Source organism: Tauraco erythrolophus, chromosome 2, assembly GCF_009769465.1.
Source record: "Tauraco erythrolophus isolate bTauEry1 chromosome 2, bTauEry1.pri, whole genome shotgun sequence".
In the NCBI taxonomy this organism is placed as follows: domain Eukaryota; kingdom Metazoa; phylum Chordata; class Aves; order Musophagiformes; family Musophagidae; genus Tauraco; species Tauraco erythrolophus.
In genome coordinates this window covers 119,358,854-119,384,429 of record NC_141466.1, presented here as the reverse complement: position 1 = coordinate 119,384,429, position 25,576 = coordinate 119,358,854, and the positions used below count along the sequence as shown (strand labels likewise).

General features: G+C 45.9%; 1 protein-coding gene across 1 annotated transcript; it reads right to left on the bottom strand.

Annotated features, from left to right (window-relative positions):
* Window positions 1-1,060: 1,060 nt before the first annotated feature.
* Window positions 1,061-24,812, bottom strand: SLC22A7 (solute carrier family 22 member 7). Its single transcript, XM_086630549.1, is given in 13 exon segments — window positions 1,061-1,124; window positions 1,316-1,522; window positions 3,778-3,886; window positions 4,386-4,600; window positions 4,688-4,797; window positions 8,876-8,993; window positions 12,097-12,265; window positions 13,700-13,854; window positions 21,822-21,925; window positions 24,436-24,515; window positions 24,518-24,643; window positions 24,646-24,679; window positions 24,681-24,812. Coding segments are annotated over 13 exon segments (1,623 nt in total).
* Window positions 24,813-25,576: the final 764 nt, after the last annotated feature.

The following is a 25,576-nucleotide window of genomic DNA, read 5'->3' as shown; positions in this document are numbered from 1 at the left end:
GTTGCCTTAGAGCGAAAAGGCGATGTGTAAGATTTTGCCAGGCAGCTTATTTCTACTAGGAGGCGCTCTTTGACCTGGGATTGGATGGGCCTTTCCACCCGCTCTCACATGCATCCTCCGCTTGTGTTATCCTCGTAGGGCTGTGCGTGCCTTAGCTTAAAACACCTCCCAGCCCAGGGAATCACGGTGTGCCTGGGACTCCGATGCTGAGGCCGTTCCCTCTTGCCAATTTAGGAAAGCGCTGTTTGTCAGGGTTCCAAATTTATACATAATTTGGTGGCTCATCTCTGTTGTTTGCAGAAGTAAGTGCAAGAGGCAAAGGTGTTCTGTAAATCTGAGGTAATGTGTTAGACCAGTAAGCATAATGAAGTCCAATAATGAATTAGGCAACATTCCGTGCAAAAGTTCCTGTAGTGAGGTGAGTTGTGTTGTTGGGATTTTTTTAGCTTAAAGGATACTTATCACATACACACTAGATTTGAATAATCTGCAAAAGCTTTTTTTCTTCTTTGTGTATATGGGACAAATGCTTGCAGCTGTCCCGTTCTCAGTGAGATTCCTGCATGTGCTTTTTGCTGGCCTTGAGCCTCAGTGTGAAAAATGCCCAAACCATTTCCAAATTCAAGAAATATTTGTAGCTACAGTTTATGGTTTATTCACCATCCAATTAGATTTATTTGAGATTATTTGGGTTTGTACGATTCACTATTTTTTATTGCTGTATTGTGTTTCTTGTGATGTGTAAACCAATGGATTGTAGTTTCTGGAAGGCTGTGCAGTGGTCTGAAAGGCACTGCTAGTTCCTGCAAAGCCAAAGCCTGGGAGAGCTTAGCACACAGTGCCTTTGTTTCCAAACCCTGTTAGATCTCTGCATTCTTGCTCCTGGTTATGCTACAGAGTGGTTTAGCTCCCTTGAGCTGGTTTTGTTATCCACCTCCTTCCTCCAGTGTCCTTAGCCCCACTTCGCTGCAGAGAGAGACTGGATGGACAGTAAAGGCTCTTTTATTCACAGGTCAGAGCATGGCTCAGTTTTTCAGTCCGACACAGTGGACTTCAGCACTCACTTCAGCAGAGACTGCAGCGGCATGCCCTCAGGAGCACTGATTTGTGGTGGCCCTTTCACTCTGGAAGAAAAGAAGGCACATTGATGTTGGGCTGATGGACAGAAGAGCAGGAAGCCTGACAGCCCCAATCCCCACTGGGCTATCCCTTCATCCGCTGCCACCCACGGATGGGGAATTACAGGCAGCAGAGAGGGATGTCCCCCGCCTCTGTCAGCAGACTCCGTGTGCAGGGCAGGATGTAGCTGACTCACTGTGCCTTCTCGATGTCCTCGATGCCCTCAGGCAGGCGCACGTTGAGTGTCTCTGGGAGCAGAAAGGCCACCATGCCGCAGCATACTGCTACACCACAGTAAGTAACCTCGGGCAGAGACTTCCACACCTCATCCAGCAGAAACACAAGTGGGGCCAAAGCCCCGCCGAGGCGTGCCACAAAGGAGGTGTATCCCATCCCATTCTGCCTGGAAAGGTAGGGCACCGTGGTGGTGCAGACCACCACGAGAAAGAGATGAGTACTTCTTTCATATCAGACCTTGGGAAAAAGTGCAGACCCTCTGCCCCTTCCCCTTCTTTTTCTGTAAGTGCTGAGGCTTTCCCCCCACCCCGGTTTTTCCTCTGCTGTTTTTTTTCTAGGTTGTATTTTTTCTTTCTTCTTCTCTTCCTACAATGATAATATTTCTGAGAGAGCAACTGTAGCTGCTGTGAGAAATAGATTTATGTCTGTATGAGAAATGAGAAAGCTACAGTTAGTTCCACACTAAACTAACTTTAGAGTTCCAGCTCTAAGGTTGTTTCCGCTTTAAATGTCTAAAACCCTGAGTGCCTTTTCTACCCATCCCCTAGTAAGTCCTCTGATCTGCTGAGAGCAAACCTAAGTCCCTCCTTCTCCCAGATACTTCTAGGCAGGTGGCACTAGAGATACCTGTGAGAACCTTTGGTCCTGCTGTAGCTGTAAGCCCAAGAAAGCTTGGAGAGGAGGCCAAAAATAAGACCTGGGACCTATTCCACTTTCTAATTTTCAGGGGATAGGTGGCATTTCACACTAACAACAAGGATCCCAGGACCTACTTGTGCATATGAAGAGTAAGTACTGCAGAAGTAACTGACATTTTTTGTCTTTATCTCTTAATGTCTTTAAGCATATAAAAATACAAACCAATCTGAGAAGAAAAGTAGCAGATCAGTGTGCCCACTGTAATAAGTAATATATTAAAATTTGCCAATCAAATAGAAACCACCATCTCTCAGGAACTAGCTAAGATATATATTAGTTATTGTTTAAATACTAAATACTAACCAATTATTGTTTAAATACTAACTGTTACATTAACTGTTGTATGGATTATTGCTGTAAAATGTTAGAAGTTGTAAAGTGCTAGTCCCTGCTGTAAAATACTAGCTGCCCAGGAGGAGGCTGGTGAGAAAAGAAAAGACAGATAAGATGGACTCCAGCAAGGCTGCGACTCATGTCTCACACCTCTGCAGGGAGGAAGGGATACACAGAAACTCGCCCATGTAGGAAAGATAAGGACTAATAAAAACTAACATTTGTCTTCAGATAGTGACAGGCAAGGCAACCAGATGTCCACTCAAGGACAGACCAGGCTGGAACCAGTTTGGCTCTGCAAGCTCAGCCAAATCAGGGATTTTAGGGAAGAGGTGAAAAGTACACAGTGAGGAAGACCTCTGGCCTTCATCCTGAAGACCCGTGCCCACGACCACCAGGAGGCGTGTCGAGGAGGAGCCTGAGGCGGATCCTGAGGTGGAGATTATGGAAATGATTTCCTGGGAGAGACTGACCTTTTTGGGGGGGGCTATGAGTGTGTTTGTATGAATACAAGAAAACTGCCACGGCAGGTGTGCGTCTTGGTGGAGCAGACACTCCCGGCGCACCCAGCGCTGTTTTGCTTGCTTGCCCTAAATAAATTTTAACTATTAATTCTACAGTTATTGGCTGTTGAGAATCATCTTCTCGCCAAACTATTGAAATTAACCTATAACACCCACTTCAGTTTATATATGCATCGTTCTCCACATGCGACAGACCAGTGAAAGTTAAAAGGACTGAATGGCAGAGAAGGGTTCTCTGGGCAGGGACAGAAGTGAAGTAAGTCACAAGGCCTCCTGTGATCCATGAGGGTTTTTTTTGACTTTTGCAAAGAAACCAGTGAGGTGATTTCCTCCACCAGTCTCAGCTATATCCGAAACTATGCTGATGCTAAAGCTGATTTTATGTCACCTTTACCCAAATATTTCAAATAAGCTCTCTTTTTCTTACTGAAAGGCTAGTTAATCCCTGCTTTAATATCATCTGATGTCCAGAAGACTGTCAAACGTGGTAGCATGTGTCCCTTATAAAACTTGGTGTTTCAAGTGATTATTTTCAGAGTCTTTTAACAATTACTGACAGATTTTCACAGGGAACTAAGACTTTACTAAGCAAAGATGCCTTATGGAGTTAAAAAATCTTCCCACACAGAATACTCCTCACCTTTCGATACATCTCCCTATCAACATAACCTAACCACACATAACCCAGGTAAAAAAAGTGTAGCTTTCTGCCCCTTTCTTGTGAGTAGGTGTAATCCCTAGAACCTGCTACTTCTAGAGGCAAGGCATAAATCCTGCAATCTAGCCAACAGCGCATCCTGCTGTGCTGATGTCGAAGACCTGAAGGTGACATCCCACCAAGGCTCAGGCAAGTGGCATCTCTTACCTCAGTACGGTGGGGTAGAGCTCAGAGGTGTACAAGAAGACAGTAGTGAATGCAGCTTCTGAGAAACCTTTGCCCATAATGGCTACTACAGAGCGCAAGGAGGTGAAGGCTAGGAGGAAAGAGAAGATATTAATGACAATAGTCAAATAGCAGCCTCTAGAAAGGCGCTTCTTGTGGCCTTAGGTACAAGAAGGAAGAAGGTTCAGTGCTCCTATAGACAAAACAGGGAGCTTCATAGCCTTGGCGCTGCTGTCTCCAAAGTCTGGATCAGTAAGTTTGGTAACTATTAGTTCAAGTGGGAGCTGAACTGAGGAAAGGATAGGCCCTGACATTTCCCGTTGGACAGTGTCTGTAATAAAGATAAGCACTTCACCTTGCCATCACCGGACCCTTACTAGCCACTTCACAGTGACCAGAGACCGTCTCTTGCCACCAGATACTAGGGCTAGCCCACATTAGCAACCTTGTCCCACAGATGCCCTTTAGGTGGAAGACATCTCTATATGGAATTGCCTGTGGACGAGACCTACAGTTCTCCTTCTCTAGCACTGCACAGAATGGAAACGTCCTCTTTAGAAAGTACTACATATAGCAGAAGAGTGTCTTACGCTTGGGAATGATGACGTTGGCTCCTATGCATAGTCCAGTCAGGATGAGTGCCCACGCCTGACTCTGCCGTCGTCCAAGTCGATTCACCAGCACGTACATGATCATCTTGGCTGGAATCTCAATGATGCCAAAGACAAACTGGGAGAGATACACGTTGAGCCCAAAGCCAGTAAGGTTCATGCTCATGCCATAATAAGAGAAGGCAACACCAAACCTGCAAGGAGTGTGCAGAGATGGGGATCAGGGGAATCCAGCTGGGGAACTGCAGGACAAATCCCCTATGTGAAGTGACACTGCTTACCACACAGCCCCTGAACACAGAGAGATCTTCCGCAGGACTGGTGTCCTGAACAAGCTGATGTAGGAGTAACTCTCTCCCGGCTTTTTGTCTGTTGTCATCTTTCTGAGGGCCTGGGAGAGGTGGAAAGAAGGAAATAGCTCAGTTGCTCTACTTTTAGGATCCAAATGTGAAACCCTAGACAGGCTGGGACCTTTGTCCTTCCCAGCTCCAGCTCCACCTTGGATTTTATATATGTTCCCATTGCAGAACAATTCTCTGGGCATATGTTGTCAGTGGCACGTCTTCCTACAACTTTATAGATTGCTGAACATTTTGGACTTCTTTTTCTTCCCGTGTCCCCTTCTTCCCTCTTACCTACATACTACATGTTGCGGAAAGGGTTGCAGAAAAACGGCAGATCGTGGTGTTAGCAAAGCCAGTGTTGGGGAGTTCCACCCTCTTCCCCATGTGATTGCCTGCCGTTGTGTCAGGTCTCAGACAGGAGCTAACAGTGAGCTGCGCACTTTATTCTCATGGGTGCATTTATATAAAGTGTGATTATTTATATACCTGTTTATATGAATACAGAATATAGAAAAAAGTCAGGCACTAAGAAGTAAGCCCTGCCCATAAGGAAGAAGAGAGTGCTTATTCACAAAGTCTTTTAGCAATTGATCTAGTGGTACGTACCAGGAGAGTTGGTAAGTTCTGCTCACTGGCTGAGGTGCAAGGGATTCACACAACTACAGGTCTGCAATGCATCTATACCTAAGCTAGTTGCCATAGGCTCACTGTGTAGTTAATGAAGATCTCCAGTGGAAGTGACGGAGTCATTTTATCCTAGAGCAAATAACCATATTTGGTCAGCAGAATCGCATGCTAGCCTCCATCGGCTGTTCAATTAGATGGCAGGCTGCAGACGGTGATGATGTGGACACCTAACAATGGGAGAGATTAATTCCTCTCAGGAATTAATTTCACCATGTCCAAAAATCATCAGCAAATGCAGGGTAGGACAGTTAAGGATCAGTTAATCTGATCTAATTCCTGATCAGATTAAGAATCACAGGAAACCTTGAGGAGAGAGTCTGGTTAACTAGTTACATGTATTCTCCAATCAACATCGTCTTCAGAGAAAGCAAAGCCTCAGCCAAAGCTTTTGCATAAATACTTATCTCAGCCACAGAGCCATGTAGGGAACCTACAACATGGATGGATGAAAAGAGCCTGCAGCATCTTGGACCAGAGTATCATCTTCTCCAGTGCCTTGTCTCCAACAGCATCCTGCAGCAGAGCCTACACAAGAGCTGGGCAAGCATATGGATATACTCTCCTAGAAATGTCATTGCCTCCAGCTGTTCAGGGACTTTCTGAACCAGACAGGGTGTCTGGCTGTTTAGCACCCTGTTGATCCTTTCCCACATTATCTAGTGATTTCTTGAACCCATGTTTGCCTTTTATTTCTGTACACCCATCTCTGGATCTGATAACTTTTGTTAATTCTGCAGTATGGCACGTAAGTTATTTTTTCAACCTTTTACCTTTTTTTTTTTTTTTACCTTTTTCACAAACAAATAATAAGTCTTTTCATCCAATGCATAGGGTGAATCATAGCACTGATAACAGACTACTTCAATATTAGATTCAAGTTACCCTGATGGCAGTCTGTCCACTCTTTAAGTTGCATGATTTGCTATTAAAATGGGTAACGTAAGACATTAATATGGAAAACATCTTCCTGTATGTATTGTTAGCCAGATTTCTTGGCATGTGGAAGGACAACTGGGAGAGACAGAACAGCGAGAACCCCAAGAATCTTAAAATGCACATAATTCAGTGATGGCTGAAGAGGGAGAGTGAGAGAATCTACAGGCCTATATCATCTTAATCTACAATTAAGATGGTGCTGAACAGTTATGGGGGCTGGGGTCTTGTGGAAATTTCTAATAAAAGAGAAATCCTAGCCCAAAGAGCACTCTGGTTAAAAGAATTGTACGAAATGAAAGAAAGCATTAGGAAAGAGAAGAGGATAGCTACAAGTAACAGCGTGTTTCACTAGGGAAGAGCTAAGATTTTATTTCTAATTGCATATTATTCTTTGCAGTTTTTGGGTGAGTGACAAAGCTTTTCATACTGAAAAAAGTATTTCACACTGGGAAATTCCTTAATCAGTTCTATAAGACAATGCTATTAAACCTGAGAGTACATCAGTAATGTGCTGTGCAATTATCCGGATATGATACGTCTTTCCAAGTTCAGTCTTCTGAACTAAGAAAAATTGTTACCTTAATAAGCCATCAAAACACACTGATGCACAGCCATGTCAATTAAGAAAACTAGAATCAGGTAGTTCTGTGTTGCCTGTGTGTTTGGATATGGACAAGGAAAAACAAGTATGTCCCTACAAACCTCATGAATCCAGCATGGTGTCACAACTGCAAGCCTTTCTTGATCATGGTCCAGTGGTCACAGCATGGTCTGACTTGATGCAAGGCTGTGATAGTGGTAAAGCCCCAGCTGCATTTCCTAACCCTAAGAATGGTATGAGGGTGCAAGCCCATGGCCTTCCTGGTGAAACACTGCACTCTGAAATAGAGTCATCAGCCAAGGCTGAATGAAAGAGGTAACTTGTTTTTTTTTACATATTTTGTCAGAGCTACTGGCTTGATTAAAGGTAAGGAAGAGTCACACTCAACTCCTGTCTGTCACAACCAGTAAATTCTTAATTTCTCACACGATTAAACAATGTAATTCTGTTGTAAATCAAAAGGGCTAATTTAAAAAATGGCATGCTGGGCAGGATAAGACAGTAGTGTGGATGCAGGAGCACTGGGTGCACACAGAGGTGCAGATGGGCCCTGACAGCAAAGCACAAGGCTCCTGTGCTGGTGCCAGGGGTTTCCCATCTTCCTCTTTTGGTAAGAGGAAAACCAATGGACATTAAAGGAAAGACTGATGTTTAATGTACTACAAACTTATGTACCCACTGGATTTCACAACTGAGCCTTATTGCTCTTGAGAGGGCCGAGTTAAATCATGCAGACCAAATTAGTCAGAACTGACAGACGTGCAGCTATCCAACCCTGGCTATGAAGAGTTATTGTGAGCACTGACTATGCTCTGGTATCTCTCCAAAGGGAGAGACCAGCTTCTGCCTGGCCCTTGAGTCCTCCCCAGAGCTGGGACATTACTTGACCTTATCACCATTCCCTGGAGCCACCAGCGTGTCCTTGAGTAAGCATCATGGACCAAGGTTGCAACATTTGTGAGTCTGAATGCAAAAATACATTTTAAAGATAGAACTCAGCACCAGATGAAGATCTCCAGATCAGCCTCATACCTTGAGCTTCGGAGTTGAAAATAGGTGGCTGTATTTTAGGGTTCTCCTTCCCCTTTATTTATTCAGTCATCTAGCTGAGCATCTTCACTTCATCCTTTACACCTCTGGGGTCAAGTAAAAATGGATTCAAACCCGTGGGTACGTGCTTACTTTGTCCAACACCTCACCCTTGCCACATTCCTTTAAAACTGCTGGCAGAGCCATGACTGATTTGAGAGCAGAGCTTTAGCCAAGGGAAAAAGTTGATTATGCCGAATGTTCTTTGCACCCACAGTCACCACTGGGCCACTGTGGCTGACAATCTTCCAGTTTCACATGTACGCTAAATGCAGCCTGAGGTGGACTAGCCTTTTTGGTTTTGGATAACACTACATACAATATCTCAAATGCAATAATGAGAGAAAATACGCTAACTACATACTATTAATGTGTGTCTGCTTTCTGCTAGCACTGTACTAACACTTGGCAAACAGTACGGCAATTAAGAAGGCAAACACTAAGCAGAAATTACTCATGCACCTGCACACTCTCCTCTCTGTCATGGGAATGATGCCTCTGCCTTATTTTTTCAGGCTGTGCTTCTCTCTTGGTGTGTATTTAGCCCAGTGTCCAGTGCCTTGAGGCTTCTTGTCATGGCAATAGTAAATGGAAAGACACTCCACCTAATGAAGGGGATTTCTGGCTGGGGAGCTGAGATGCTGCTTTATATTTAGGAGTGGATGTAACTACTTTCTAGAGTAAAATGGAGCATGGTACCCTGCCCTCAGATCACACTGCAGGCTGAGCATTGCTTCAGGTGTCAAATAGAAGTAAAACAGAGAGAGAAAATATGAGAGGAAGAATATATGTCTGGATCTTCAGTTTCTCACCTCTGGTGAGACAGCGAAGTCTTTCTTTCCATTCATTCTTGCACATCTAAGCAGATGTCTGTGAGCTTGTTTCACTTTGCCATTGGCTATGAGCCAACGGGCAGACTCTGGGACCCACCTGGTGCGAAGAGAGAAGATGGTGTTCCTGTTGGTGTTCCAGGTTTTCCACCCCACATACATGGCCCTGGTCAAAGAGAGGGGGTCTTCTCTATGAGACTTCAAACTCAGCTAAAAATAGTAACTGTGGTGCAGGAGAATGAGAACAATGGGACACCCTTGTTACATGTACATGCTCTTCTACCCTTAAAGGAGTACAGTCTGCTGACTGAAATATGTCTAGCCAAAATTTTTATCACGTGATCTTTGATCAAAGCTTGAATTTTCTGAGCTAGTTGAAGTTTCGAACTCTTATCAGTTAAAATTGGCCCCAGAGAATTTATGTTTACAGAGTCATGCATTTTGAGACTCTTTAAACTTTGAAATTGTAGGATGTAAAACATTACTATGTAGAAAGGATTTAGTGGGCTCTATGCTTACTTTGTTACTTGTTGAAATTATTTGTTTTTCACAATAATCATAGCCTTCTGCATGAGATAGTCAACTGCGGTCTAATTCATTGTGGCTGTGGCACCCAGTGAAGTCTCCATGCTAGTCGTTGAGCAACAAGGGATGCTGTACTGCTGCAGAGCTAATTAGCAATTCTGAGAGGTCTGCTTAGCAGACCTGTGTAGGGTGAGAGTCCTGTGACTCGTGTTTTTCTGTCTGTTCCAGCAAAAGATCCATCACTTGTCATAAACTAGCATCTGCAACTCCCTCTTCTTGGACTTCTCTCTGATCTTGCCCCTGATTGCAGCTCGTGGCTACATGGCCCTGTTTGGCCCAGAGCTTCCTAGGCCACAGTGCAGCCCATCTAGCCCAGAGGGTACATGGTGTTTTGTGGGTCTGCAGAGCAGTCAGGGTCCAGAAGACATCATTGGAAATACCTGACAGTGGCTACATTCTGCTAGAGCATCCAACACCTACCTCCCACTACCCAAATCTGTCCCCTGAGAGAAGTAGAAAACAGCATCTACTCTTCTTGTGGAGGCTTTCAGCTGAGCATCCTGTGCAGTCAGTGAGAAGACTTACAACCTTGAAGAAGTATGTGGGTATGAGGTCTACTGAGGTCACACAGTTGTCAAAAATCTCTCGCTGGCGTCTCCCAGTTGGAGTGGTCTGAGACTAGTTCCCTGTAAGCTGTTGATGACTAATGTGCCCTAAATCAGGTTACAAAAAAAACCTATCTTTAGTTTTTTGCTGTCACTATTCAAGCAGTAGCTGAAAAGGATGTGCAAAGCAAAAACGTTTGAAGAACTGGTCTTCTGAAAAGTTTTCAACTCCTTCCCACAAGCTTATAACTCAATGCGCCTTGGGAATTATAAAGAGTGAAAGATGGCATTTGGCAATAATTGCCACCATTTCTGGAGTACAATATTATGTCTTTTGGTTGTCTAATGTCTCAACTGAGTTCTGACATTGTGTCAACAATATCCACAGAGTGTGCTAAGTGAGATTTTGATTCCATACTTCAGGGACTTCTAGTTATCCAACAATCACTGACCTCTTGGGTGCTTGAATTTTCATCAGACTACAGTATAATTCGTTGGAGAACTAATCTCAATAAAAGGCATTAACATAAAAGAAAAAAAAATCAGCTATCATGGAAAGGGTAGGTCCAAATATATCTGTGAATTTCAGCACTTCCCAGGACTTAATTTTTCATGTCTGGTTGTCCTAGAGAAAGAGCAAAGCACCTTAAGCTAAAAAAGTCAGCAGAACACATATTTTAATTGTGTTGGACTTGATCAGCAAAATACTAGATATTGCTCTTTGTCAGAAAACTGTCATCACCAGCAAAACAATATGTCTTTTTTGAGTCTTTGATTAACAGCAGCATCAGTTTATATCCCATTTTTCATACATATTATTTGAGATTTTTCTGCTAGATCTATGCAGCTATTTAATCTACTGCTTCATGCTGATAGACAGACATAGTAAGCAAGCAAATCATAGTCTCTAGAAGCCTCTCTGATGGCAGCTGAAATGCACTTTAGCATTTGCGTATCACTCTTTCTGCTCAGCAATTATGCATATAATTTTGGGGCCCGTGTGTCCAACAATCGGAGCTCACTCTGCATGGTTTCCAGCTAGAGCTCCCCATTGCCCTGAGAGATGCGTCTGTGATTTTTGCAGCATGGTCCAGCACCACACTGGTGTCCAAGAGGAACTAAACAACCACCCTAAGGTGGAGGAGACCCAGATCTCCAATTCTGAATGTTTTCAGTGGGGCACTTGTGGGAATATCTGCTTGCTTATTTCAACACGGGACTTTTTTCCAGTCAGAAAACAGGAGCTGCTTATTCAAAGGATGGTTTTGGATCATCCAATAAGTTGATCCAATACAGTTCAAGTTAAAGTCACAGTCACAGTATCTAGTCTGTGGAACTACACGGAAAAAAAGGAGGAAAATTAGTTTCTTTGATTAAATGAACCATCTCCCATTTTAAGCCTTAAGACATGTCAGATATTTCTGAAATAAGGCTACAGGAGGGAAATAGCTCACAGAAAGTGGATGTGTTTGACCCATCAGGACGGTTACACAACTGAAAAAGACCATGGGAAGTGCAGAGATAAATGTTAAATGTGCTTGACCTAGCCTGCAGATGTCATTGGCTCATAGGGAAAAATTGGTACCAGAGTATCCTCCCCAATGAGATGGGGACAGAGGATGGATAAATTATTTACCTTGAGTCTACCAGAGATTAAATCCAGGGATCTGGCCTGGCCCTTCCTCCCTTTATTGGGTTCTCTTTGCTTGCTCTGAGCCATGTCTGACAGTGCTTGCAGTACCAAATTCTGCTCCTTTGTGCTGCAACCTGTCCCCTAAAAGCCTAGCCTCAGCCCCAGTCCTGTCTCCTCCTTGGCCCCAAAGCTGTGGTGTGACCTTGGCTCCTGGCCTTGTTGGAGGTGAGGAGAGATGAAACACAGGCGACTCCAGTTTTCAAGAGCTGCCATTCCTGAGCAGTCCAAGCGCAGGACACAGATGAGTCCTGTTCCTCTTTGAGTTGTGAGAGCCAATCCTAGGATCAGCGTTGCAACATTTGCCATGCTCACAAGGAGGAGGCAAATCACAGCCTGCTCCCATCCCCACCAGCTGTCCAGCTGCAGGTTGCTGCACTCACCACAGGCAGATGATGCTCAGAAGACAAGGTCCTGTTACGGCTACTAGTAGCCAGTGCCATTCCCGCACCAGGTACGCTATCATGGCTAGCAGCATGTTCCCGATGCTCCAGAAAATGCTAATCAGGACCCCAGAGAAGGTGCGGTGTTGTATGTCCACCCACTCCATCCCTGCAAGAGGGAGGCACTGGTCAGCTAGGACACACAAGACTTCTCCAGGAAGGGGTCTGCAGGACTTTTTCACAAGGGCAAAGAGAGGTAACGTTCCTGGTCTTGTCGTCCAGGCGAGTTCCACTGTTGGGCTGACATCTGGCACATTTGAAATGTTCATCCACAATGCTTAACATCTTGCAAAGCTGTAAGCAACTAAAATAAAGCCTTAAAAGAAGAAATACTGGACATATAGTAAGAAATAGTGCTAAAAGCACCTTCGGTGATACTTTTTTTTATCTTTTTCAGTAGCATTCAAATGGTCTTCTTCATCAAACAGGTTTTTTTTTCCTCTAACTATCTCGCTTGCAGTTTCCTATTTCTTTTCCCACTCATTGTTCCACATGAAAGAAATACATTAAAAGGAATTGTCATTCATATGAGATCTATCCAAAGCAGCTGCTAATGCACATGTAAAGCCAGAACAGATGATGGTCTCCTTGTTTGTGTGTGTGAATTAAAAGCTAATTTTCCTCCGCCTTGCTACAACCTCTAACAATCAGAAATGTCCCTCCCAAGCTCTACTTTGCCTTGCAGGCATCAACCTTTATAACAATAAAAAGACACAGCCTCAGTATTTGTCAGGTCTTGTGTGGACTTTTCCAGTGTTGAAGCCATTTTAGCTTGATTTTGACTGTATCTGCAAAAATCCTGGAAATTTTTCCTGCACCTGTAACTTGCTCTTGGGTACAATAAGTCTTGCCTAGTATGTCTCAACTGTATCTACAAAATCATCCAGTGTTCTATTGGTTACCCTGAAGTTTGGAGCTTGTTTTTGTTATATAATTACCTAAATTCTTCAGGTTCAGTTTTGCCTAGCTTTGTGTGATTATTTTATTTTGTGTTTTTTTTTTTTTTTTTCCCTCCCTCTTTCTAAGAATACAGATTGGGAATTTATGAAATCTGTGAGCAAACTCAAGACCGGAGAGGTAGAAACACCTTGCGAGTGACACACTGTCCTCCTCCTGCTGAGGACATGGCAACGCTGATGAATTGCCTTAACAGTGTGTTTGAAGGGTGAGGACTCGGTATCAGAGAAAAGGGGCAGATGCTTTGTTTGGTCTATGGCTTTTATTGTACCACTGATGATCCTTAACAGGAATTGAGTAGCGTGGATTGTAACTGTTAATGTCGCAACAGAAGTACTGGTAAGTGGTTGTTATATTTTTGAGTAGACTGTTAAAACATTAATTAGACTAACAAAAAATTGTAATTCTTGGATCCTCCCAAGAAGGATGTTCTTTTGGCTGCCTATAGTGAAATTGTACACATAACACTTTCCAAACCCCTGTTCCTACTAGCTCTGCCCTGTCTGGTAGACCAGTCCCTACCTACCTGCTGCCTGTCAGAAGTCCCCCTGTACAACCAGGCACCCACAAATCTCCACATACTTACCCAAAGGTATTACAATAAGGGAGATGCCGCTCAGGGCCACACCGGTGAGAGTCCGCATGATGGCCAGCATGCTGTAGGAGATGGAGGTGGCGCTCAGCATCCCAAATATGACAGAGCACACAAGTGACAGCAGGAGCATGGCTTTCCGTCCAAACCTGCCATGAGTACAGATTAGGTTACAGTGGCTGGAAACCTGTGTCAGGAGTAGAGTTTGAAATGGGGCAAACCAGAGACTCCGGAAGGAAAATGAAAACATTGCCTGTTTTGCAAAGAGCGTGAGATGCAAAGCCCTATAAAGGAGGAAACAGCTCTGGAGATAGCTGGTGCCACAGTGGCACAATCCCATTCAGAGAGCCAGCCTGCTCCATGAGAATTGGGCATGAGGCTCTCCAATGGAAAGAGCTACACTGATCAAAACAATATATCATAGAATCATAGAATGGTTTGGGTTGGAAGGGACCTTAAAGATCATCTAGTTCCAACCCCTCTGCCATGGGCAGGGACACCTTCCACTAAATCAGGTTGCTCAAAGCCTCATCCAACCTGGCCTTGAACACCTCCAGGGATGGGGCATCCACAGCTTCTCTGGGAAACCTGTTCCAGTGCCTCACCACTCTCATTGTAAAAAATTTCTTCCTTATATCTAATCTAAATCTACCCTCTTTCAGTTTAAAGCCATTGCCCTTGTCCTATCACTCCATGCCCTTGTAAAAAGTCCCTCTCCAGCTTTCTTGTAGGCCCCCTTTAGGTACTGGAAGGCTGCGATAAGATCACCCTGAAGCCTTCTCTTCTCCAGGCTGAACAACCCCAATTCTCTCAGGCTCACCCTAGTCCTTGTGTCATGGTTTGAAGTAGGGGGGGAGGTCCGGGTGGCAGAAGCTGCCCATGAGACCGGACTCCCATCCCCCTCGGGGCTTGAGCCAATCGGCACCTCTGCGAATTGCCCTATTTACGTCGGGACAAAGGAACTGGAAAGGTGTGTGCCTTTGCCCAGGAGCAAGGAGAAGGGTGGGGGGCACGGCCTCCGCTCCCGGCGCCAGGCTGGGCCGGCGGCCTGGGTCGGGCCGGTGCCCGCTCCGTCGAGGATGGCCCCGACGGCGCCGCTTGGGGAACTCGGGGAGAGCCCCGCTCCCGGGGTGCCCACTGGGCCGAGTTCACCCAGAAAAGACTGAGATCTGAGACAAACGGCCACACAGATCATCCAGGTCAGTGAAGATGGAACGGAACAACGTGTGCCGCGGCTGAGTGCCCCTTGCGAGCAGCCCCTTTGCAACCTGTCCTCGGTGGAGCAAGCAGAGACCCACTTGCAGCCCGTGGAGGACCCACGTCGAGAAGAGATGCCAGAGCCTGAGTATGGTACGCATCTAGAGTCCGTGGGATGACCCCCGCCGATGGGGAGGTGTTTCGTTAAAGGAGATGCCTGAGCCTGAGACTGTTGTGAATCATGGGCACAGGCCGAGGCACATTTACACATCTAAAGTCTGTATGGAGATGCATTTAAGGTCGATATGACGACCCACGCCAGAGTGAGTGGCAACAACTCCTTAAAAGTCCAGGACTGGTAAAGCCCGCACTTGGGGCAATCTGATGGGGTAAGGATTTGCCTCCTAGTGGGTAGGATTCACACTTTCGCCGTGAGTAGGGGATCCACTGGATCAAGGGACAATGGTGTAAGGACTCCTCCTTTAAGAGAAGCGGCAGTAACAGCATGGAATGAACTGACCTGCACTCCCCCATTCCCTGCCCCCTGTGCTGCTGGGGGGAGGAGGTAGAGCCGAGAAGAGAAGGCAAAAGGCGGGGAGTGGTAGTGTTTTTAAGATCTGGCCTTGTTTTCTTGTTATCCTGTCAAGTAACCGTTTTTGTGTGCTTTTCTCTTTGTAGGTAGCTGTTAATAAATAGTTTTGCTTTAAGAAAACAGCCTCTTTTGCCCAGGACCGTGGTTGGTGGGTGCTCCTCTGTTCCTGTCTCGACCCTCAGCTCTTTTATTATATTTTTCTTCTCTCCATTTTACTGGAGTGGGAGAGCTGCGTGGGGTTTAGTTGCCGGATCGGCCTAACCCACGACATCCTTGGAAGGAAAACAAGGGTCCCAAAGGAAAAGAAAAGGAATCAAATCATCAGCCCACATGTGGAAATAGCTCTGATGTCCTAAGGAGTCTATGAGGAATCTGCTAGGAGGTCGTTCCCCAAGGGCTGTGGAAGTTGTAGGACCATCTTACCCCTGCTGCAGAGTTCTGTGTGGAGAGTGTGGAGAAATACAGAAAATCAAATACACATGAATGCACATGTGTACACACACAGAGAGAAATATGTGTGTATGTATTCTATACAACCTATGACAATCTAAAAATCACAATGGAGCACATATGAGCTCAGGTTCAAACTGAAGTAGTAAATTAACCCTGTCAACAGGTAATATTCAGTCTATAGAGACTGAAATCCTGGTCTGATTTTGGCATTAGGGCTCTCTTAGTGGCTGCCTGAGAAGGATGATGGCAAGAACAATTGCTCCAGGGGAAAAAGTGATGTGCTGGGACATAATGCCATAATAACATTCCTAAAAATGGTAATAAATTACTTCATCAGCAGTTAGTTAATGAATCTACTGGAGAAAAAACAACTTGTGGCTTGGACCAGGCAGTTTGCTGGATCTGCTTTGAAATTTCAGCAGAGCCAGTTTGCAAAAGTCATTGTAATGCCCCTAAGTTGGAACAGAAAACACCCAGGTGCATACCAGAGCTGGATCTCTGGTTTCCAGTAAGGTAACTGCCTGAGAAAGAAGATAGATTTTTAAATGGAGATTTAAAAAAAAAAACAAAAACAAGAGAGTAAGAAGTATGTAAACCCATAAGATTCTCTGCAGGGCACAAGGCAGCTATTTATGGACCTATTACTAGACCTTCTCAGCAAATGCATGCCACCTGCTAGGTAAACCAGAGGCAAGCTGGCAAGATTGAACTGCAGGCTACAGGGAGGGTGCTAGAAATAATGCTTTCAAAATTGTCCTCAAAGGCAGAGATAGGAAAGCACAACCTCTGAAAGATTAAATGTAGAAAATATAATAAAAGGAGCAAACTGCACAAGCACAAAAATTGGTAAAAAAGCCATTTTCATAAATATCCTAATCTGGAAGTCTGCCAGAGTGTCATACAGCCAATTCAGTGCAAGGACAAAGTACAAAAAGAGTGTTTGGAAAAGATAGTAACAGAAAATATATACGTATTTGTGCATATGTATGTTCACAGTGAAGGTTGTCAGAGGGTTTACCATGGTAAAATTTGTCAGTAGAGGAGTTCTCAAGTCCAAATGTCTATAGAAGCTTGGAACAAAACGAACCTGAACTGTAGCAAAATGCCAGGACCAGATGGTTTTCACCCCGGAGCACTAGAGATGAAATCTCTGTATTACTGTTAGTGCAAAGAAGTGGGACCTCATCTCTATTAAAAAAAAGGAAGGTTGGAGGGACGTCAGCTTTTACGGGGTCTTAGGGGTGTCGTGGTTTTAGGCTGATCCAGCAACTAAAACTCACACAGTCTCTCCTTCTCCAATAAAGTAGAGAGGAGAGAAAAAAAACCAAAAGGACTGAGGGTTGAGGCAAGAACAGAGGGAGCACCCACCAACCATGGTCCTGGGCAAAACAGGCAGCGCTTTCTCAAAAGCAAAACAGTTTATTAATGATTACTTAGAAGGACAAAGGGAAATAAAAACCGATTACTTGAGAGGACAGAAAGAAACAAAACCAGATCTTAAAACCGACACCTTCCCCCCCCCACCTTCCTTTTCCTCCCGGCTCTACCTCCTCCCCCCAGCAGCACAGGGGGCAGGGACTGGGGGAGTGCAGGTCAGTTCATTCCGTGCTGTTACTGCTGCTTCTTTCTTAAAGGAGAAGGAGTCCTTACACCCTTTTCCCCTGCTCCAATGGATCCCCTACCCACGAGGAAAAAATCCACAAATTTCTCCAACGTGAGTCCAGCCCACTGGAAACAATCCTTCCCCACAGATTGCTCCGGTGTGGGCTATACCACAGTCTCGGGTACTTAGGGAGCTGCAGCCACTCGCTCCGGCGTGGGTCGTCACGAAGACTCCAGATGCCTCTCTGCCTTGCCGTGCCCCCAACACGACCATCCTCGGGCTCAGGCATCTTCTCCCCACGGGCTGCGAGTGGGTCGCTGCTCCACCGAGGCCGTCCTGGTTGCAGGGGGGCAGCCTGCTATCTCACCATCAGCCGCAGGGGAAACTCGGCTCCGGCACACCTCCTCCCGCTCCATCCTCACTGACCTGCTGTCGATGCAGCTGTTTCTCTCAGATCTCAGTCCTCTCCAGGTGAACTCAGCCCAGTGGGCACCCCGGGAGTGGGGTGCCCCCGAGTTCCCCAGCTGGCTCCGCCGCCGCCATTCTCCGTGGGCGGCGCCGGCCCGACGCAGGCAGCCGCCCGGCCGGGAGCCAGGGAGCGGGGGCAGTGCCCTCCTCCCTTCTCTGGTCGATCCTGGGCGAAGCACCTTTTCCGGTTCCCTTGTCCTGACTTAAATAGGGCAATTCGCAGAGGCGCCCTATTGGCTCAACCCCGAGGGGGATGGCAGTCTGATCTGGTGGCCAGAACTAAGCCTAACCCGGATCCAAAACCGGGGAGGTCGCAGGGAGCAAAATCCCTCTCCTGCCACCAGAACCACCCCCCCCTCCACATCAAACCATGACATTCCACCCCTCGCCTCTGCGAATTCCATATTTAGGCACAACTTTAGTTACAGAAAGAGAACACAGAGTTACAGAAAAAGAACACAGTATCAACAACAACATCGAAGAAGAAGAAGAACACACATTTTACAAACAATCCACCCCTTGTCCCTTCACCAGTCACAACAATCAAAGTTTCCCAAGGTCCTTCTGTTTTTCAGCACTGTGAAGTCCATGTTTTGCCCGTTACCTCTCCCAGTCACTATTCTTATCTCAAATTCCTCGAGCCCCACGTTGGGCGCCAAAAAGGACTGTCGTGGTTTTAGGCTGATCCAGCAACTAAAACTCACACAGTCTCTCCTTCTCCAATAAAGTAGAGAGGAGAGAAAAAAAACCAAAAGGACTGAGGGTTGAGGCAAGAACAGAGGGAGCACCCACCAACCATGGTCCTGGGCAAAACAGGCAGCGCTTTTCTCAAAAGCAAAACAGTTTATTAATGATTACTTAGAAGGACAAAGGGAAATAAAAACCGATTACTTGAGAGGACAGAAAGAAACAAAACCAGATCTTAAAACCGACACCTTCCCCCCCCCCACCTTCCTTTTCCTCCCGGCTCTACCTCCTCCCCCCAGCAGCACAGGGGGCAGGGACTGGGGGAGTGCAGGTCAGTTCATTCCGTGCTGTTACTGCTGCTTCTTTCTTAAAGGAGAAGGAGTCCTTACACCCTTTTCCCCTGCTCCAATGGATCCCCTACCCACGAGGAAAAAATCCACAAATTTCTCCAACGTGAGTCCAGCCCACTGGAAACAATCCTTCCCCACAGATTGCTCCGGTGTGGGCTATACCACAGTCTCGGGTACTTAGGGAGCTGCAGCCACTCGCTCCGGGAGATGTGGGACATGACATCTGAGCTTTAACAGATCTGCCAAATTCACTGCAAATTTACGTGGGCTGCCGCCACTGCTCACAAGGGCTTAGTGGGCTGTCAAACCCTCATTAGCTGCCACGTGAGCAGATTGAAGGGTCCTGGTCTGTATGATTGGAATTCAAGCCATAACTCGTTCTTTTCTGTTAGTTTCTCCAAAGTTTCTCCACTTCTTCTGTATCCTTTTGAGATGAGGAGGGAAGGTGAAGGGAAATCAGAACTGCGCATGGTATTCAAGATGTGAGGCCACCGTGCATTTAGATTTTACTACATAGTGATATTCTCTTTAATTTTGTATCCCTTTCCTAATGATTCTGAATTTTCCATTTGCTTCCCCAGCTGCTGCTTATTGCTGAGTGGATGTTTGCCTAGAACTATCTGTCATAACCCCAAAATCCTGCTCCTGAGCAGCTCTGAGGCCTCTGTTTTAAATGAGAAGTTAGAATGTTCCTTTATTTTGTATTAATCTACCCTGAAATTTTTGTCTTCTGATGCTCCCATTCAGTCACAGAGCTTTTCAAGTTCCTTCTGCAGTTCCCTGCACTCAGACCTCATCTCTACCAGCCTGGTCACTCAGCATTACCTCCCCACTTGCTCCTTTTCCAGATAACTTATAAATGCACACAAATCCAAGTGCAGGTCCCCACGGGTCTCCCTCCGTCGTCACGACTGAACACTTACATCTCCTTTCTGGCTTTTAATCAATTACTTGGTCATGCAGAGACCTTCCTTCTTATCCTAGGGCAGCTCAGTTTATTTAGGAGCCTTTGATAAGGAAACTTCTTGAAATCTGAGTAGATGGTGTCTCCTCTGTTCACATGTCTGTTAGCACATTCAAAGAAATCCAGTATGTTTGTAAGGCATGAATCTTTTGCAAAAACTTCACTGATTCTTCACTACTATGTCATATCTACTTATGCAGCCTCTGACTCAATCTTTCAGAACAGTTCTGCTAATTTGCCTGGTAAAGATAGATGTTAGGCTGCCTGGCATGCAGTTCCCGAGATCTTTTTTGGAGACTAGTTTAAAACTGGTTTGATACGTGATATCTTCCCAGTCCTCTGCTGTGGAGGTCACACAATCCCAACAGTGTTCCACCTTTTTCATCCCAAAGTTCCTGCCGGGCTCTAGGGTGACCACTTCCTGCTTCTGACAGCTTACTGGCATTCACCTTGTATTTCTCCATGACTTCTTCTATCAGTTTATTTCAAAGCTCCAGCTCCAATAACTGCCCCTACACATTCTCCCATGATGAGCCCAAACACATTTATGTCTCACGCTACAGCCTTTTTATTTTCAGATGCTCCTTTTACACCTTGATCTTCTACTGGTTCTTCCCCCTCACAGTCTATTTGAAAAACAAATTATTTTTCGTTTTTCTCTAGCAGAGACCTTCCCTCCCTTCTGCCTTGTTTTGTCCTGCTTCTTTTCCTGATTCTGAATTTCTTTCCCTTCAACTGTGCTAGAAAACCATTTTAGATACAAAGCCAAGACGCAGTTTGATGATCAGCCTTGGGTCCTTGTAAAAGTATACTGATCCACACATATGCAAAGATATGGATGGAAAAATTCCCATCTTCAGCATTCAGTCTCTGGGTGCTTCATACTGTGAAGGTGATTCACCTCTGCTATGCAGTGATTTTTTAGCCTGCTGTACGCTAACGTGTATTTGTTCCCGGAGCAAGGAAATCGGGAAGCAGTTTCCTGCGCAGGAAACTCAGACATTAAATAATGAAAAGCCTACAGTGAATAGCACATCTTGATTGCATTATGGATTCTCTGGTAGGTTTCCTGATTCTGCTGCTCGCAAAAATGTTTGATTTCTTAATTGATGCCCTTTCTAGGTTATTACTCTGATTTTTTGGGGGTTTACATTATCACATTCTAATATTTAACCAGCGAGAGCAGATTTATTCCTGTTTTCCTCATTGCCTCAGCTCTTCCTTGAGGAACGCCTCCCTGCTTATAAAAACTCCCTTTACTCTGCTTCTCTAGTAATGGCAGAATCAGTTTTTGCTTTGTGGAGACTCTTTTTCTCAGCTATGGCGTGCATTTGCTCTGAGCCCCTCACTTGGCTGTCCTTAACCAATTTCCATATAACTCGCAAGGAGTTAACTCTTTTAGCCTCTTGCCCTGGGTTTGTTTTAACTAGCTTTCTCCTTTTTTAGACAGTTGTCTTTTCTGAAGTTGATTTCACAGGCAGTGGATTTTTCAAGTTTTTACTATTCCTGCAGCAATGCTGACCGTAGCATTGTGGTCACCATTGCAGTGCATCTCACTTCTACTCAAGGCCAGGGCTGCTTCTCTGGTGGGCTGCTAACTGGCTGATCCATGGAGCATTTAGCCCCTGCATTGCTTCCCAATATGACTTTAATCCAATTTTCATGTGAGAGGCTGGATTCTCCCTCTACGATTGCATTTTCTCCTTTCTCTGCCCCTCTGATTGCCTTTCATGGGACACAGGTTTGTGAAGTTCTTGTCATGAAACTGAAGCCCTGGAGGAACAGCCTGAAAGGGGACAAACCTGTCTGAAAGATATCCGAATACCACGGCCCCGATTGTGACACCAATGAAGAAGAAGGTTGCAGTCGCCTGGTTCAGTCCGCGCTGCTCGCACACGAGGTCCCACTGAAACACAAGGCCAGAATGGCACTTAGTGCCCAGCTCAGTCTCTGCTGCCTTTTCACACCCCTTCCCTCCGGTGCCTCCGTGTCTTTCAATTTACGTTGGCTGAATCTGATTGTGGGGTAGAATCCTGCACTAAACTGCACATAGGTGCAGTGCTGGAGTCCTGAAAAATGTAGAGTTGTATCTTACAAAGCTCAGAGGACTCCCAGTGATCTATCCCCACTGTGACAGTCTCTCTGTGGACACCTGTAGGGCATCAGAAAGCTTTCCTGGGTTCCACTCCTGTCGTGGGTTAGGTTGAACTGCCTCCCACACACAGCCGGTCACTCCCCCTCCCCCACCCCCAGGAATGAGGGAGAGAATTAAAGGATAAACGGGAAACCCGTGGGTTGAGATAAGAATGATTTAATACAGATGATTTAATACAGTGTAGGTGCTCACCACCCCCTCGTATGCGAAGCCCGTCTCGTCCCGAAGCTGCAATCCCGGACAAACACGAGGCCCCGAAATAGAGAGGGGCAGAGAGAGAGAGAGAGTGAGAGAGAGAAAGAAAGAAAAACAGCAGAGCAACAGCGCAGCAAGCGCAAAAGAGCAAAAGTGCAAAAGAGCCAAAGCGCAAAAGCCCTTCTTCCCGGCTGACCCTCACTTTTATACTGGGCATGACGCTGCATGATATGGAATACTAATTGGCCAGTTTGGCCCTCAATCTTAAGTTCCACCACAAATCACAAGGGGAATTGTGTACCCCTTGTCCCACCGTGTTCCCGCACTCCGGCACACTGAAAAGTCCTTGGAGTTTCACTTCCAACCACAAACATCAGCTTGCTATCAACATTCTTCTCAGAGTGAGCCTCTGAGTAAAACCAAAACACAGAGCTCTTCTGGCTGTTAAAAAACTCTGTCCCAGCTAAAACTAGGACAACTCCTCATGGAGAGATCCCCTTTTTCCTCTCCTGACCCCTTCCACAGCTGCTTACAACCTGCCCAGGTGCATGCCTCCCCCAGCTCCCTCTGCCATGCTCCTGGAACTGCCCTGGTGAGATGGGCGTTTGCAGGGTGATGCACTGCAGGGAGCTGTGAGATGTGCCTCAACTTTCATTAGGGAACGTCATGTTGATATCCAGTTGCTGTTGCCCTAACCAATTTGAAGCTGTCTGTGCAGGGAGGAAGGAGGGAACAGGAGGAGTCAGACCAAATACTTGTTCCTGATGCTAACTTACTGATTTCTTACTGAGAATTTGGTCTAGACATTCTTCCTAATTAAGTTAATGAGCATCATTTTACCTTCTTGGAGGTACAAATGTCGCTAATCAGTACAGAATGCTGTGGTCAAGTTGCAGAGTTAATTGTCTATATGTGCAAACTTGGCAAAACTTAATTTAATTACCAACCCAGCCTCGCAGCTTCTTTGACAGAGCCAGCCAGACCTTGAGCAACCTTTCTTGCTGCAAGAGCAAAAGACTCCAGAGAAAGTCTCAGTCCCTTGAACGTGTCCTGAGGCCACTGCACCATGGGTGCAGCATCACAAGGCTCCATGCTCAGCATCCATGCTACAGAACACCTCCTCTGCCTTTTCCCCCAAGGATGCTCTACACCTTTCTCCCTGAAACAGTGCAGAAATCAAGTACATACCTGACACACATCTGACCCTCACCTCCGTGCCTGCCAAAACTAGGGGTGGTAGAATGTTGGGGAGGAGGCACCAGCTCTAGGTTAAGACTTGACCCTGCTCCTATAATTTCAAACCCAGCCATGCCCTTTTTGTCTGACCAAATTGTCCCCCTCCCTAAGACCTCTTGTGCTTTCGGACACTTTTCAAGGGAGGTAAAGCATTAACACCCAGAGGTATCACTGTTAGCCTTAGCAAAGGCAGGTGGTTAATGTTTGATGGACAGGAACCTTGGGCAGGCTCAAGGTTATGACTGGCCAGCATTCTGCATCTCAGCAGGAGGCCCTGGGAAAGCACGTTTGGCTTGACAGCAAGAGACACTGGTGGTAAGAGAAGAGAGGCAGCATGATCTTCGGGAGAAGACGGGGAAGCCAGAGATCAGTGAGGAGGGGTGGCCAAGGGAACAGAAGTTACCAAGTGTTTGGAAAATCAAGAAAGAAGTCATGGGCTCATATGAAATACTGATAGAGTGGAATCATGTGCGAATGCCGTGTGGCCCAAGCAGAGAAAATCCTGTATGTGTGTCTTCCCCCCACCCTTGCAATCTCTCAATCACCTGGAGAAATTAAGATGTTTACAACAAGAAATGTTGACTTCCAACTAGCAATCTAAGCAAGATGGTCCTAATAATAATACTAATACTATTAGTAAATGTTGGCTTCTAACTCTGAGCTTCTGAGAGCTTCCCCATCCCAAGAAATCTTCTCTAAATAAGTAATTTCCACTGGTTAAAATGTAAAGATTCCCCTCTGACTCTGTGCACCCAACAAGCAATTCTCCATTTGCTCCTCAAAACACTGAGCTAATTTCATTTTTGGCTAGATCGTAGGCCAGGCTTTACCTGGGTGGAGATGGTGGAGGTGAACTGCGAGTGGTCGTAGACCCATCCGTGCTGGCAGTGCTGGATGATGGAGTTGTTTCTGGTTGCAGAGAGGAATTGAGCAACAGGTGAAACTGAGGGTGCGAGAACATCTCACAGGACCTGAAAGTGCCGTCGGGCTCCCGGGGGATGCTGATGAGCAGAACTTCCTCCATGGTGAGGTTCACAATGCCTCTTGCTGTGGAATTGCACAGTGATGAGAGGGGGGTAGCAGCAAGAAAATTGTGCAGCAGGAAATGCATGGGAAGGTTTGTTCTTGTGAGGCAGAGGATAAACAAAATCAAAATCTGGAATCTGCCAAAGCCACCAACTTTCAGCAAGAGATCCTCAAATTTCATCTTTTCTATGGATTTTGCTCATTCAGAGCAGCTATGTATGAAGGAGCAGCAACATAAGCTTGGAAAGCGGTCTCTGTCCTTGGAGCTCAACTTCCCATGACTTTTCATACAGCCTCTTCTTTGGACTTTGAGACCTTGCTGAAAGGTTGTCAGAAGTCACAGTGAACTCTTTGTTTGGGGTAGAGCCAAATAAATCACCCTGTTTGCACACAACACATCCATTTCAAGCGGACCCAGCACGAGGCGCCTTCACTTTTTAGAGTCCTTTTCTCTTATTGTGGCATTTGAAAGGCAGATCCACATTAGGAAAGGTGGCTGTGGGAAGAGCTCTGTGAAAGCACTGTTGTTTCTAGTGTTAGGGTGCCATGCAGCATCTCAGGGGCTGCAACAAACTCTGTCTAGTGTGAGCTGACCACCAGCCAGCCCAGCTGGACCATCAAACAGCCCCTCAGGAGAGTAGGTGTGACCCATGTGTAGGGATGCCCAGGGTCGCCAAAGCCTGGTTGCTGTGCATCAGCTAAGTGTTTCTTAGTATGGCTTGTGTCAAGTCATGACCTGGGAGCAGAGAGTATGGAGAGGGTGAGATGGTGCCCAGAAGAGAAGGGAGATGAGTCTCTGGATGGATGCAAACAGGGAGATGAGCATTGTGGGAAGAAAGGGTGGGCTGCAGGTGAGAGCTACCTGCTCACCAGTGTCCTCCAAAGGACGGAAAAAGTGTTTCCTCACAAAGTCCTTTTCTCCACCTGGGAAAATGCTTTCCCAGG